Raw genomic sequence first — 14565 nt, 5'->3', positions numbered from 1 at the left:
ATTTATTAAATAGGATTTGCTATTATCCGGTTTCACGATAGGTTCAGGAATGTATCCCCTGTGGATATGGTGGTTGTACTGTCAGGGTTTTTTGTTTGTTTGTTTGTTTGTTTTGCCGTAGTGTGTTGCCATTTTGTGTTGGTATCTAAACTAAATTAATTAAAAACAAATTAAGAAATTAATTTGAATTTGAAGATCCTACTTGTTTAACTCCGCTTGGAAAACAACCAACATTCCATGTCTTTGAATCCCCATTTCAGATATTTTTATCATAATAGGCAACAACAACCACACAAAACCCGGACTGTGGAAATAAAATGATCATACCTGAAGATCTGAGGGATCTTCTACAGCAAAAGAAACACTTTTAAAGGAGCTGCTGTTGACTTTCAGGACTGCCAGCGCCAAGGAAGGGGCAGTCAGATTAAAGGATTCTGTCGGGAAGTCCAATTTTAAGCCAATTGCATCGACTATATGTATTAATCTATTCAGGAAAAATACATAACATTCACTGTTCCACCTGTAACTCATTAATGTAAATTATAAATACTTTATGATAACTGAATATTGAGGACAATGTAGAAATACCAGTAAAAATGTATCATTAAAAATGAGGATCTCATAGGCTCCAACAAAAAAGATGTTTTGTCTCTGGCCTGTTATATCCACTCATTTGAGATTCGGGAGGTTATCTTAAAGTTCAGCATTTTGGAGCTGGTTTAGATGGTGCTAGAGGATGAAGTTACACTTCTGGCCAACTGTCGCTGAAACAATACATTTTACTTTTAGGTATTCCACTACTTGGCAAACCTTATCTGTACCAAAAGAGACCATTTCGATTTCTGGTGTTTTATATGTGGACAGAGATCAAGGAAGCAGTGAATGAGTCACAGAGTTGAAGGAAGAGAAAGGGCAGAACGGAAAAAAAGAGTGGAAGGTACAGTTGTCATATTGTGCAGTTAGCTGGGTTTTACTTGTATGCCAACCATATCTCCAATATAAGTGTACTAGAGCCCCAAATTTCAAGACAGTAAGGCCACACACACTTATATCACATTTATACCATTTTTTCCAGAGCTATTTTAGGATGGAGATTCTTAGGAGTCTTTGGAATGTAGTTTGGTGAGGTTCTTAGTACCTTATCACATTGGGATATAATCCATTTATATCAGTATGTATCACATATTTCTTATGATTGAAAATACTGTGCTTGGACTCATCACACCACGGAAGGCTGGTTCCTCCCAATCCATTCAAAATAGAATGGCATAGTAGGCTTGATTCCATGTGAAATTGACTATTTTAGCCATTAGTATAATATAAGATAGCTTCTGTTAATCTAAGTACAACATGTTTGGCTTGGTAAAGCGATTCTTTTTAGAGAGATGAAGCATGAAATTATGGTCAATAGTGTTAAAAACACATGTAAACAGATAAAGGTTGCATCATGCTACAATTACAAAAGTTCTTCAAATTATAAAAGGACATACCTTTTGGACATTGGCGATATCTGTGCTGGAATTTTATGTAGAAGATAACTAACACTTTCCATCATCGATTTCGCAAGAGATGGTTCTATAGTTTCAGCAGTCAAATTAAACTCCAGCTGGGAAACTATTTTCTCAAAATCTGTGGCATTATTACTAACAGTATGATTAGGGGGATTTGGTGGTTTGTTATCTAAAATAGATGGAAGGGAAAACAAAAAGTATGTTTCTAAGCACAAAAGTGAACAATACACAAACAGGAAACAAAGATGTATATATTGTTTGATAGGGGAGGTGCTTTAAGAAGGAGCTGATTTAGTTCTAGATTTAGTTCACCGGGATTGTGGCGCAGCTGGCTGAGTGTCAGCTGCATTAAGATCACTCTGACCAAAAGGTCATGAGTTCGAAGCCAGCCCGGGCTGGAGTGGGTGTCCAGCCATTGTGTAGCCCGTTGTCGACCTTTGCAACCCGAAAGACAGTTGCATCTGTCAAGTAGGAAAATAAGGCACCACCTTGTGTGGGAGGCTAAATTTAACTAATTTATGAGGCCATAAAGAAAAAAGACTCCGGGGAATGTGGAATGCGGAAGAACTTCATCGGTGTCGCTGATGGACGATGAAAAGCAGCAGCTCCCCTGGCGGCCAGAAAAAAGTTAAATAGCCTTGGTGTATTTGTGTGTTAAACGTTGTTTGTCAAAACTGGCATTGAATGTTTGCCATATATGTGTTGACTGTAATCCGCCCTGAGTCCCCTGAGGGGTGAGAAGGGCGGAATATAAGAACTGCAAATAAATAGTGAATTAAAAGATCTAATGGTAGCAACTTCAGCACACATCTGCAAAGCGCTTTCTCCAGTTCCATACTCTAAAATAGGAACACACAAAATATGGCATGTTAGCTGCATGTATTTCCTAGGACCTTTCTAATGGGGTATTATTTACACTGTAGAATGAATGCAGTTTGTCACCACTTTAACATAACATTGAGCCATTGCAGTTAAAATGGTGTCAAACTGCATTAACTCTACAGTTTGTAGATGCACCCTTGGTTGGGCTATGTTTCTCATGTCTCTTGCTTTCTAACCTATTGTTCAGTAGCAAGATCATGCAGTTCAGGGTGTAACATGTCTTATTGCAATGAATTGGCATTACTAGATAAGTGCATCAAAAAGCGTAAAAAACGTTCTCCCCAAAAATATATTTCTGCCTCATTTATGATAACTCTTTGAATTCCTCCCTTGGTCCACATCAGGGTCTGGTCCATTTATGTAGACCAAGATAGGGGAACATGTGGCTGGTGAGGTAGCTTCCTAGAGAAATCTATTGATGGCTTCCTCTATTACTTTCATTAAGAGAGTGGGAAGGGAAAATCCCACTTCCACCATGTGGTAATTTGAGAGGATTGGTGGTGAAACCATAACTGTTGACTACAAAGCTGCCCTCTCATTACTTTACATTGTGCACCATACTACTCAATCTGCAGATAACAGTGGGATCTTGATCACTATGCAATGGCTCATGAAGTAAATGACCTGAATGGTCGTTACAGAATGCTAAGACCTTCAGATTGTAGCTTTCCACATGGAGCAAGTTCCACATTTCCAGTCTCACATAACACTTCAGACTGCTAGCATGCACCAGATCTCTTATCAAGAGAATTTACAAAGCCCTTTACCTGTGCTGGGTTGATTAGGACTTCCAGTATTGCCAGGGCCTGAAGTCATCTCAGCAGAAATGTTCATGGTAGGTACTACAGTGAATGGTGTGGTAGAATTCTCTGCTGAAGTAGTGGTAGAACTGATCGGTGACATTGCTGAAGTAAATGAGTTAGATGTTTCAAAAGAAGGGACTGGAGTAACTACAGTCTTTGCAGGCAGGGTAGGTGTAGTTTTATTTTCAGTAGAATGAGTGTTTGATGTCTGAGTGTTTGGTATTTGAGTGGTTGGTATCTGAGTGATTGTTATCTGAGGAGGACGACCTTTAGAAAAAGTTCCTTTTGTCAGCTCTGACTGTGGAATATGAGAGACAACAGCTGGTTCAGAGGAAGAGGCTTTATAGTGAGTTACAACAGCGGAAGGAGCCACCGATGAAACTGGGGAGACATGAGTACTTGGACCATTGCAGGCAAGTGTTTCATGCATTCCACTGTTGAGAAAAAATACATGAAGTGTTGGTGATGGCTGAGCAGCAACTTGAAGTGAAAAAAGGTACACAGTGCTTTAAAGAAATGATAACTTATACATGTTTATTATTATAATACAGCACAATCCTTGTATCAATGAGAAATATGTTCCCAAACTTCATGTGGATACACAAAACTTCAGATAATCACAAAACCTATTTAAATGAAGGACTTCTGGCCCCAAAATGCCACAGAAATGGAAGGCTTAGAGCTGTATGTTTTGTTAGAATTTACAAAGTTCCCTTATGCTCCTCCTGTGGCACTACAGAGAGAGGTTTTATTTAAAAGGATCATCATAGCCAGACAGAAGCAATGCTAATACCAAATATTTATTTTTTCGAGACTAAAAATGGTTCTGAAATGCCTTACATATGTATAACATATTCATTAATTTAACCTAGGGTCATAAAACCCACCAATCCCTTGATCTCCATTGCAAGGAAAATTTTGCTACTTAAAAATAGGGGCAATTACCCTTTATTGTATGCCAATAAAACTTTGCAGAGTTCCTGCTGTTTGGTCTACCATGACTCTAATTGTCAGTGGAAATGCTGTTTGGTCTGCCAGGTGTCCATCTGTCCAAGCAAATGCCACAACCAAACAAAGGAGTTATGGTTCAAAATGACTGATGGTTATGACATTAATGGATAAATAACACCGCATATGCCAATCCCATGGATAAAGGGGCCACACTGTAATAAAAATCAGATCTATTTTTACTAATTTCTGTTGTGGCTCCTGGAATATGACGTTTCACCTGCATCTATGGCAAGCATTCTCAGAGGTACCTCTGAGGATGCTTGCCATAGATGCAGGCGAAACGTCAGGAGAAAATGCCTCTAAAACATGGCCATAGAGCCCGAAAAAACCTACAACAATCCTGGAATATTCTTTACTAGATATAATAATAAATCTAGATATACCTGATAACATGTTTATCAATAAAATTTGCAGTAAGAATGAGTTATACGTAAGATACAACTATTTAGAACTATTTAGAACATATACATTCCTCATGGGTCTATTCACACGTTTTATCCTATCAGATCATCCTGATGTGTCAGTCACAATAAGAGAACCATACTCTGCTTTTTCAGTCTCTAATTCAGGGGTCCACAAACTTTTTAAACAGAGGGCCATGTCACAGTCCCTCAAACTGTTGGCGGGCCAGATTATAATTCGAAAAAAACACAAATGAATTCCTATGCACACTGCACATATCTTATTTATAGTGCAAAAAACATTTTAAAACAATACAATAATTAAAATTAAGAACAATTTTAACAAATATAAACTTATTAGTATTTCAATGAGAAGTGTGGGTCTGCTTTTGGCTGATGAGATAGGATTGTTGTTATTGTGTGCTTTCAAATAGTTTCATATTTAGGTTGACCCTGAGCGAGGGCCGGGTAAATAACCTTGGAGGACTGCATCCAGCCCCCGGGCCTTAGTTTGAGGACCCCTGCTCTAATTCTTTTGCTTTAGCCCATGTGTATATTCAAAGTTAGGAGGGAGAAGGAAAGAAAAGCTCCATGTCCTCCACCACACTATGATAGATTTTTCCTTTGTGAATTTTTCATATTTTGAGTTGCTGTGAGTTTTCCAGGCTATATGGCCATGTTCCAGAACATGTTCCTGGAAAACTCACAGCGACCCAGTGATTCTGGCCATGAAAACCTTCGACAACGCATTTTCGCATTTAGTTCTGCCTGCACAATATATTTTGCTATTCCTATTTGTTTATGCCTTACCTTTTGTTCAGGTGGTAGAATGCCACAACTTGCAAAACATTGTAAGATACAAATCTGTCATTATGCTGTCTATGAATTTACATGGCTATTAAGGACATAAAATGTGCAATTGGTTCTTGCATTTTTCAATTTTTTAAATACTAAATATCAATTAGGGAGGGCCAATCCAGGCTCAGAATGAGACATTTGGAGAGGGGCTAAGCTAAGTGGGGAAAACAGAGACTGGTTCAGAAAACTCATTTCCAAACTGCTACTTGAGATATTTTAGGATGTCAGGCTGCATTCTACTTTACTCCTGGTCTTCACTACTGAGAAACACCATGCAAACCAATATGGGAAATTATTTGGCTATCTGATCAATGCATCCAAATCCCCTGAATGAAGCTAGTATAATTATAAGTCACACTTGCCATTGCAGTAGTTGCAGCTCTTCAACGGTTGAAGGACAAAAGTGGAGACCCGAAGGTGAACAACAGCATGACTCTGAAATTAAAAAAAAAATTAAAATATGCATCACTTTATTAATTAGTAGTGAATTTTTCTACTGTTTGTCAATATGTAGACCATTCAAAATGAACACTGTACAAAGAATTAAGTCATTATGATCTAATGATACAATTGTTGAGCTTGTTTCCAAAAGGTACCAAATCAATATGAACAAATTTTACTTTAAAAAGGTGCTAAAGACATGCATTCTTTTACTATAAAGAGCCATTTTCCAAGCCCTGTACCAAAGTGATGTGATACATTTTGAGAGTTTTGATCTGTACATAATATTCTACTTCTAGCCAACGATGTGCTGCCACCTACAACTCATGTTTCAATTGTTTTTAGATGTGGTAGTTTTTGGTAACCAACTCCACAATTGCCCTATTCCGGATGATAGCTACCATTCTCTATGCATTCTGCTAATGTTTCCATACTGCACAAGTGTTACATAGCATAATCCCCTGGCAGTAAAATGAACATCCCACCATCCCAAATATATTGGTTGAATGTACTTCGATGCAAATATCCTTCAAAAATATTGACACTGGAAAACATTGTGGCCTTGGTTACCTACCATCTAGAATGAAATATCTGTGACTACTTACCAGCTGGGCCAATTTCTGCTTTTTCTTTCAAAAGGGACAATGTACTGTTTATATTCATTTCTTTCCGCAGCTTTATTATGAAACTGCATTCGGATGTACTGGTGGAAAATGGAAGAAAATTAAAAGTAAAGTCTACAACACTAACTGTGTGTGTGTGTGTGTGTGTGTGTGTGTATGTATGTATGTATATATATGTGTGTGTGTATAAATTTAGAAATAGTGAAGTAATTTTGCATTTTCACTTTCCTTTCAACTAAAAGTATATACTATCAGTAGCTTTGGCTTAATATGTCATTGGAGATTTGCTGTTAGTTGCTGGATCTGACGCAACTTAAATCAAATTAAATCTCTGCTTAAAATCATGAATTCAGGTGGCTTCCAACTCCTACCCAACCGGCAATTTCAATATCTACTGGGATTTTTGAAGGTGTGGTAGTCTGTTCTGGAGTTTAGTCCTGTAATCAAGAGATCTTCCACTATAGATAAAGGTAAAGGTTCCCCCTTGACATTAAGTTTAGTCATGTCCGACATTGGGGGGGTAGTGCTCATTTTCATTTCTAAGCTGAAGAGCCGCCGTTGTCTGTAAACGTCTCCAAGGTCATGTGGTTGGAATGACTGCATACGCAGTCGACGCAGTACCCATTAATCTACTCATATTTGCATGTTTTCAAATTGCTAGGTTGGAAGAAGCAGGAGCTAACAGTGGGAGCTCACCCTGCTCCCCGGATTCAAACCACTGACCTTTTGGTCAGCAAGTTCAGCAGCTCAGCAGTTTAACCTGATGCACCATCAGGGGCTCCAGTTTAGATTAGATGGCATTATTTCCTTGAACAGTTTGTCAAAAGCATCCCCATTGTTTAAAAACATCCTTTATTCCAGGCATTTCTACACTCCTTTAACAGCAGTAACAGCTTTAAGCTACAATACTTTTCTGGTACCACACTATATAAATTGAGTAGCCTTATACAAAATGCTTTAATCCAGATATTGGGGGGAGGGGCGCTCCTGCCTTTCCTTACCCTGGATTTTTTATATATATATGTAAATAATGTGATCTTGGTGTATGGGACCTAAGTCTAAACATGAAATTAATTTAATTCTGAGTAGACATTCATAGAACTGCATAGTTAACATTCTATTACTGTACTGGAGATATGCTGCATTTGAAAGTGTTAGTACTTATGGGACTTGTGTATTCGTTGGCACAATCATAAATAATGAAACAGTTATATAAAATAGCACACCTCTGGTTCACTTTTTCACATCGCAGGAGATATGACTACAAGAGAAGAAAATTAAAATAAATATTACAGTTATTATTATCTGGATAAATAAAGCCAATATATATGTATCTATGTTTGTATGTTTTTTCCAAGATGGCTCCCAAATCCAGAGAGCACTGGGAACCCCACCAGTGATGGATCTGGACCAAACTTAGCGCACAGACCCACCATGACCAACTTTCAGTACTGTCAGGGTTTGGGGGTAATGACAGATGACAATGGGAGTTGCAACCCACCCACAACCGTATATAATCTCTAATGGGACCATTCATAAAATCCAAAACCAACAATTATTTCTAACAAATAGCACTTCAAAATACCTAACCTGAGCATCTCTGGGTACCTAAGCTAGCCAATATATATGCATCCAAAAATTGGGCTTCATTCCCCAATAATCAATTATTTTAATTATTGGATTTCTTACTTACCTGACTTAAATTTTGAAGTGTTTTGTTGAAATCTGAAATTCTAAAATAAAATATCCATAGTTTAATCACCAATTTTAGGAATCATGTCTTGCTAATAGACTATCGTCAATCCCCACTCTGGGGGCAATTTTGGTGTGGTGAGAATGCAGTGAATTAGAGGGTGGTGAGTGGGAATGCCACCAATCCCCATACCTACAATGCTACAACTTGACACAACGTACCACAGCCATGCCACTCCAGACAGATCCCCATTTTTCTAAAGTGGCTTTTCAGTTTCAATTGGAAGACTCCAAGCCAATGGGTATTGTGTTTATGAATGACAAAAAGCTTTAGGAGGAAACAGGTAAACCTATAACTTTATTGCCATTTGTCTATAGTAACTGATATTTATCTGAATTTTGAGATACACATACATATACACACATATATATCTCCATACAGGCAGTACACAAGTTATGAACAAGATAGATTCTATAGGTTTGTTCTTAAGTTAAATTTGTTTGTAAGTCAGAATAGGTACATTTTTTCAGTATAACCTCAGCTAAATATATACATTTTTTTAGCTTTGGATAGCATAGGAAAAGGTTAACACTCTTATGGTGTTTGCTTTGCTGTCTGTGATGCTGTTCAGAAATTTTCACCTCACTTTCTGTCCCTGTGAGAATTGGAATTTGAAAAATGTGGGTTGTTGTAGAAATAAGAATTGGTGATAAAGCTACAGTAGAAACCCTCTTTCCCCCTGATAACTCTTTCAGGAGTGAATTGCCCTTCCTTGAAATAGATTTTTCTCACTTTCTGTTGTCTCACCCCCATTTGTAACTATGAGTCATTTGTAATTCGGATGTTTGTAACTCAGGGACTGCCTACACACACACACATGACAATGAAAATAATGAATGTATCTAAATGTGTTCCAAGTTGCTTTATTATGGAGCTAAATGTGGATGTAACAACATCCTGCTGGCTCCAACTCAGGTTCTGGCACATCTAGGCTTTAACACTTTTACTCAATTATCTGACAAAAAGACCCACTGAACCCAATAAAATTTACTTCTGAGTAAGCATGTAAAGGTTTACATTGCTCTATAACAAATCTAAAATAGTGCTGAAGTGTAACTTTTTGTTATAGAATGAATGATAGTAAAACAATATTCAAACTGAAATGTGATCTGAATGCACGACAAAGTCAGGACAAAGATCTATCTTCTGTTAAAATAAAACAAATGACTTACTTCATTTCTAGCAGAGCAACCGAAGCGGCTTTTAATTGGTATTGATTGGTGTCACCATAGTGCTAGAAAATTGAACCATCAATAAATGTATTGCATCTTGATACATTCCCAGCATCCTAAGAGAATGGACATTTAGGCTGGATCTACACCGCCCTATATCCCAGTATCTGATCCCATATTATCTGCTTATCCCAGATTATTTGGCAGTGTAGATTCATATAATCCAATTCAAAGCAAATAATCTGGGGTCAGATCCTGGGCTATAGGGCAGTTTAGATTCAGCATTAGAACAATGTATATCAGACTGTTGTCATAATAGTGATGTATTCCTGTTCAGCCATTTGAATAAAGGGATTTGCAATATAAATGGCAGAGGGAATAATTTATTTCCATGTCCTTGCATTCTCTATCATCCCCCTTTGAACAGTGTATGGTTGAAAGAGTGTCCTTCTTGCAGCGTTCACTTGAAGTACAGTGTGAGTGGAGGCCATCCTTTGTCAAGGTCCTATCTACACAGCCATATAATGCAGTTTCGGAATGCAGTTTAACTGTACTGAAATGGATTATATGAATCTAAACTGCCATATAATACAGTTCAATCTGCATTTTGAAACTGCATTATATGGCAGTGTAAATGGGGCCTATGTTGATTGGAATGTCCCACTCACATTCAAGTGAATGCAAACATAAAAACTTATTTCACACAACACATTTAGTGCTACAAATGTGTAGTGTGCAAGAGTTTGGATAATTCCTTTCCTCAGAAGATTTTACAAAAATCTAAAAAAAAACAACTGGTGCAATGTTAAGGGGAAACTATTCCAAATATAACATAGTTGCAGGCAAGGATGTGTAAGCCCAACCCTCAATGTATTTGAAGTTCATAGTAAAGACACACAGTTATAACCAAACATATTATGGATCAGTATAATAGAAATAAAGCAAATACTGTGAATGAAAACGTGATGCAACTATACTGTTTATTGTTGAAGGCTTTCATGGTCGGAATCACTGGATTGTTGTAGGTTTTTCGGGCTGTATGGCCATGCTCTAGAAGCATTCACTCCTGATGTTTCACCTGCATCTATGGCAGGCATCCTCAGAGGTTGTGATGCCTGCCATAGATGCGGGCGAAACGTCAAGAGAGAATGCTTCTAGTACATGGCCATACAGCCCGAAAAACCTACAACAACCCAACTATACTGTTATTTAAAGTAAAGCAATTAATTAAGCTATTTACTTTAGTAGTAACTTAGTTTTTCTTGTACCAAACTGAAACAATCAGAGGTAGTTCATTTTTCCTACCATTCACTAACTTTTTATGCTACTTCAATATTAACCATTACTCCTTCAATCAGATAAGAACACATCCAGTAGTTCCTTTTCAGAATAAAAACATTTTCTTTCAAAATATTGCCTAACAAATAGCAAGTATAGAATAGCAAATTATCACAGTAGTCTTACTAATGTGAGGTTGTATGATGTATCAGAGCTGTTCTCACTGGTCTGAAAGTTTATAGTTCCTATGTAGAAGACTGAAAGGAAATAAAATGAAAAGAAACACATAATTAGGTTTATAACAAACAGCATAGTTTGAACTCAAAATGTCTTTATAAAATCTAAATTGAAAATTTTAAAAAATGTTACTAACCTGTGTCATGACAGAGGGCTGATAAGTTACAAACAATATTCTCAAAACCTTTTGTCCCTGCAAAAAAAAAAACCCAGTAAAAATAAGTTATAAGGGTGGATAAAATAAGTTTTTATGTTAAACCAATGACTTCCTCATACTTAATTTTATGACACTATCTACTGTAGAATAAAAATGAGAATGGCACACTTTAGAAATTGAGTATCTATATTTTACTACATTTGGAGGTTTTTATGAATCACCACCACCACCACCACCATCATCATTATTTCTTGTCTGCCTCTATCAGCACTGGGCTGTGTGATGTAGAAACACATCTTTGACATTTGGCAGGAAGGAATGGTGCCCTGCTCTTGCTCCTGATTTTGGGGAATTTTTAAAAGGAGATTTTATTTCTAAAAAGAAAAGAAATTCCTAAAAATAATGAAACTTGGTGGGTGAATAGTGGTTGATGTGTCCTCTGAGTGTGGTTATTTTTATCCCAGTAGCCCTAAAAATGATGGGAAGGGGAACCCGGGTAGCCCCTCCCCCCATTGCTGCCAATGGGCCGGATCTAGCTGCATTTTTCAGCTGGGGACTGAAAACGGCTATTCTGCTACCCACCCGTTTTTGGGAGGTGCACAAAAACAGATTCGAGGATCTCCTGAAATTTGGTCAGCAGAAATGGATTGAGGTTCAGCCAAAATGCACAAACCTAATAAATAAGTCCTAGGGTAAATCAAGCTTGAACTCTCTCAAGAATCAATGATTAAATTACTGAGAATACCATTCTCAGTAATTTACCCACTAGATAAAACTTAGTAAGATGAAAGATAGTAAAAAAGAGGAATACCGCCTTCCACATGGATGGCAACAGTGAAATAAGCCACTGTTTCCGACAGCTAGACCTGGAGGTCTCTCATTCATGAAGTTAGCAAAAGTCAACTTGATGACAGTAGACAACAATAACAATCCTTCAAATAGGTGCCCAAGCCAATCAAGAACTATACACTGTTTATATCCATGCATAACTTGAAATTTTAGTCAAAAATTGGTATAAAACCCCTGAACTGATTTATCCATGAGTCAATGTAAGTATCATGTCTTAACTCTAATCAAAAAAAGAACCATCCCCTTCTCTAAGGAGAGTAACAAGCTCAAAATGAGTTTGCCCCAGGAGTACCTAAGAGAAAAACCAAAAGTCTCTACTCTCTATCATGCTACCATTTCTGGCCTTTATGAATGTCTGGGCAGGAAATAGGAGGTGGCCGGAGATGGCTCGACTCCTGATATTTCCTCTCTCCATAGAATGACTGTCAACTTATTCACAGGTCACAACAAAATTCTGACACCGTATATGTCCACAAATATATACAGTAAGTAGAATAAAATTCATATAAAGTTTAAATTTCATATCTTACCAATCAGATCTGTGGAAGCTGACAAGGGATCTTCTCTGGTATTCATTACGGTGCCTATAGCTGATATTCCAAAGGAAATGTTTTCATTGTGGTCTCGTGTATAATAGCATTTTTGAAAGGGCTAAAACGTTCAGTTTGAAATCTTGGCATTCACACTTTTAGCTTAGAAATCATGGATACTTGCAAGTACTTGCTGTGAAAAGACAACTAGATACATGTGTGCCCTGTGGCTGTATCACCAGTAGTAGCTGATGAGTTTAATATCTGCAGATCTACTGAAGATTTAAAATTTAAAGCAACTACCTAACCATCTCTCAAATAGGTTGATCACCTTGCATGAATCCCTCAGAGTTCAGATTAAAACTTGCAGTGGATGCATTATTCCTCTGACACAGTGGGCACCAGCTCCCACAGAGTGTCACTGTTGCAAGGAATGTAAATTTGGTAGAGTTTATCCAAAAATATTATGTGGACGTCACAATTGGCATCAGTGTGGCTTTGTTTAAATTCATGTTTTAATGTAGTTGACTAAAATGCTTTGGATTCTGTTTATTGTACTCAAAATACAAATCCTGAGGACAATCAAAATATTTTCCTAAGACAGCAAATAAGGAATGTAGCCCAGCAACTGATTCATCAGGCTAAGCTGATGTAATTTAATGGCACTAAAAAGTGAAAGTTATAAAGTTACAAATTAATTGAAAGTCAATCTAACATAACAATTGCAAAACATTTTTCAAACTTACACTGATTTAATAAAAAGAAAAATTAGCATACCAGTAATTTTTGGGAAAGTTTTTTTTGTCCCAGTTGTGTCTGAGAAATGTTTGGTCCCACTAAATGTATCTGAAGAAAAACAAATAATTAACACAAAATTAATACCTAAATACAAATATCTGAATACTAGCAAGGTGACATCAATATTGAAAACAAGTGAAGAAACACAGAACTTTTTCCATTTCCCAGTGATAAAAAATTACCTTCTGTTATTGATATAGGTACTGAGTCAGTAGATGTTCCTATAGAAAAATTAGGAAATTACAGTTACATATAATAATACACTGTTGTCATCTATTTACAAGATAGATATAAAATTAAAACTGAAATAAAAGCATACCCATATAATGTAGCACATTCACACAATATTGGCTTAGCGTGGGTTTGTTTTATGCACTTTGTTAAACTGAAACAAAATAAGTTTCAAATAGGATATAAGACAGCTGCAGCAACAAATCTGGTTTCTTTGTCAGCAGCCATTCAGTCAGTTTCTGATATTAATACAAATATATAGATTTCTTCCTGGGCATGAATAAACAATATGGAAATCAAAGGGTGTTAAATTCACAATACAGAAAAAAATGGCGTAATGTCTCAAATGCACCATTTCCACATGGATAAACTCTCAAGAGTCAAGCCAAATTTTAAGTAAGTTTTTCATGGCTGCTAATGGGAAAGTAATTAACATGAACATATTTTTAAAAAATCTCCCACCTAAAGGAGGCTATTATTAAACCTACTATTAAGAAAGCCTACTGCAGATGCCGCAGTTCTGGATTACTATTTTACCTGACCCTTTTCTTTGTAAGGTTTTGGAGCATGTGGGATTTTCCAGTTTCTGGATGAGATAGATTGTCCAGACACATTTCAGTCTAGTTTTAGGCTTGGTGAAAGGAGAGATATATTTTGGTTCCTTAAAGGACCCCCGATATCAGGAACTGAATTAGGGAAGTATGTTTGCATTGTTTCTGCTGGATCTATCAGCATCTTTTGATGCTATTAAGCATGGTAGCCTTCTGGGTAAACTTTGTGTTTTTATAGTAGCTCTGTTTGTTTTTGAAGGACAGTTCAGAAATGGTGATGAGGGACTCCATTTGACCCCTTGACCATAGGCCTCTTGAATTTGGGCTTGAATTTGTTCGTGCTATTTATCATAACCACAAAACTTCTGGAAGAAAACTGACTGGAGTTTCGAAGTCCCCTTTTTATCTGTACACAGATGACACTCAACTCTATTATTTCTTTTCACTAAACCTCAAGAAAGCAGTTTCAGTTCTAAACT

At 37.0% G+C, this 14565-nt stretch overlaps 1 protein-coding gene across 2 annotated transcripts in view; it reads right to left on the bottom strand.

Moving 5' to 3' along the window:
- The window catches only part of ADGRG2 (adhesion G protein-coupled receptor G2), an 80917-nt gene that overhangs the window by 21272 nt on the left and 45080 nt on the right, over window positions 1-14565 (bottom strand). For both annotated transcript variants that reach the window (XM_067466782.1, XM_067466783.1), the window contains 13 exons: window positions 13487-13525; window positions 13284-13352; window positions 12507-12566; window positions 11107-11163; window positions 10920-10990; window positions 9456-9517; window positions 8224-8263; window positions 7757-7791; window positions 6513-6610; window positions 5829-5901; window positions 3161-3630; window positions 1491-1680; window positions 328-484 (listed from right to left, as the gene is read on the bottom strand). In XM_067466782.1, coding sequence (XP_067322883.1) covers window positions 328-484; window positions 1491-1680; window positions 3161-3630; window positions 5829-5901; window positions 6513-6610; window positions 7757-7791; window positions 8224-8263; window positions 9456-9517; window positions 10920-10990; window positions 11107-11163; window positions 12507-12566; window positions 13284-13352; window positions 13487-13525 — 1421 coding nt within the window. The remainder of the gene's footprint in view (window positions 1-327; window positions 485-1490; window positions 1681-3160; window positions 3631-5828; window positions 5902-6512; window positions 6611-7756; window positions 7792-8223; window positions 8264-9455; window positions 9518-10919; window positions 10991-11106; window positions 11164-12506; window positions 12567-13283; window positions 13353-13486; window positions 13526-14565) is intronic.

The sequence above is a fragment of the Anolis sagrei genome, chromosome 3 (assembly GCF_037176765.1).
Source record: "Anolis sagrei isolate rAnoSag1 chromosome 3, rAnoSag1.mat, whole genome shotgun sequence".
NCBI lineage: Eukaryota > Metazoa > Chordata > Lepidosauria > Squamata > Dactyloidae > Anolis > Anolis sagrei.
The sequence above is the reverse complement of the archived record's forward strand: the minus strand, read 5'-3'. Positions and strand labels throughout refer to the sequence as shown.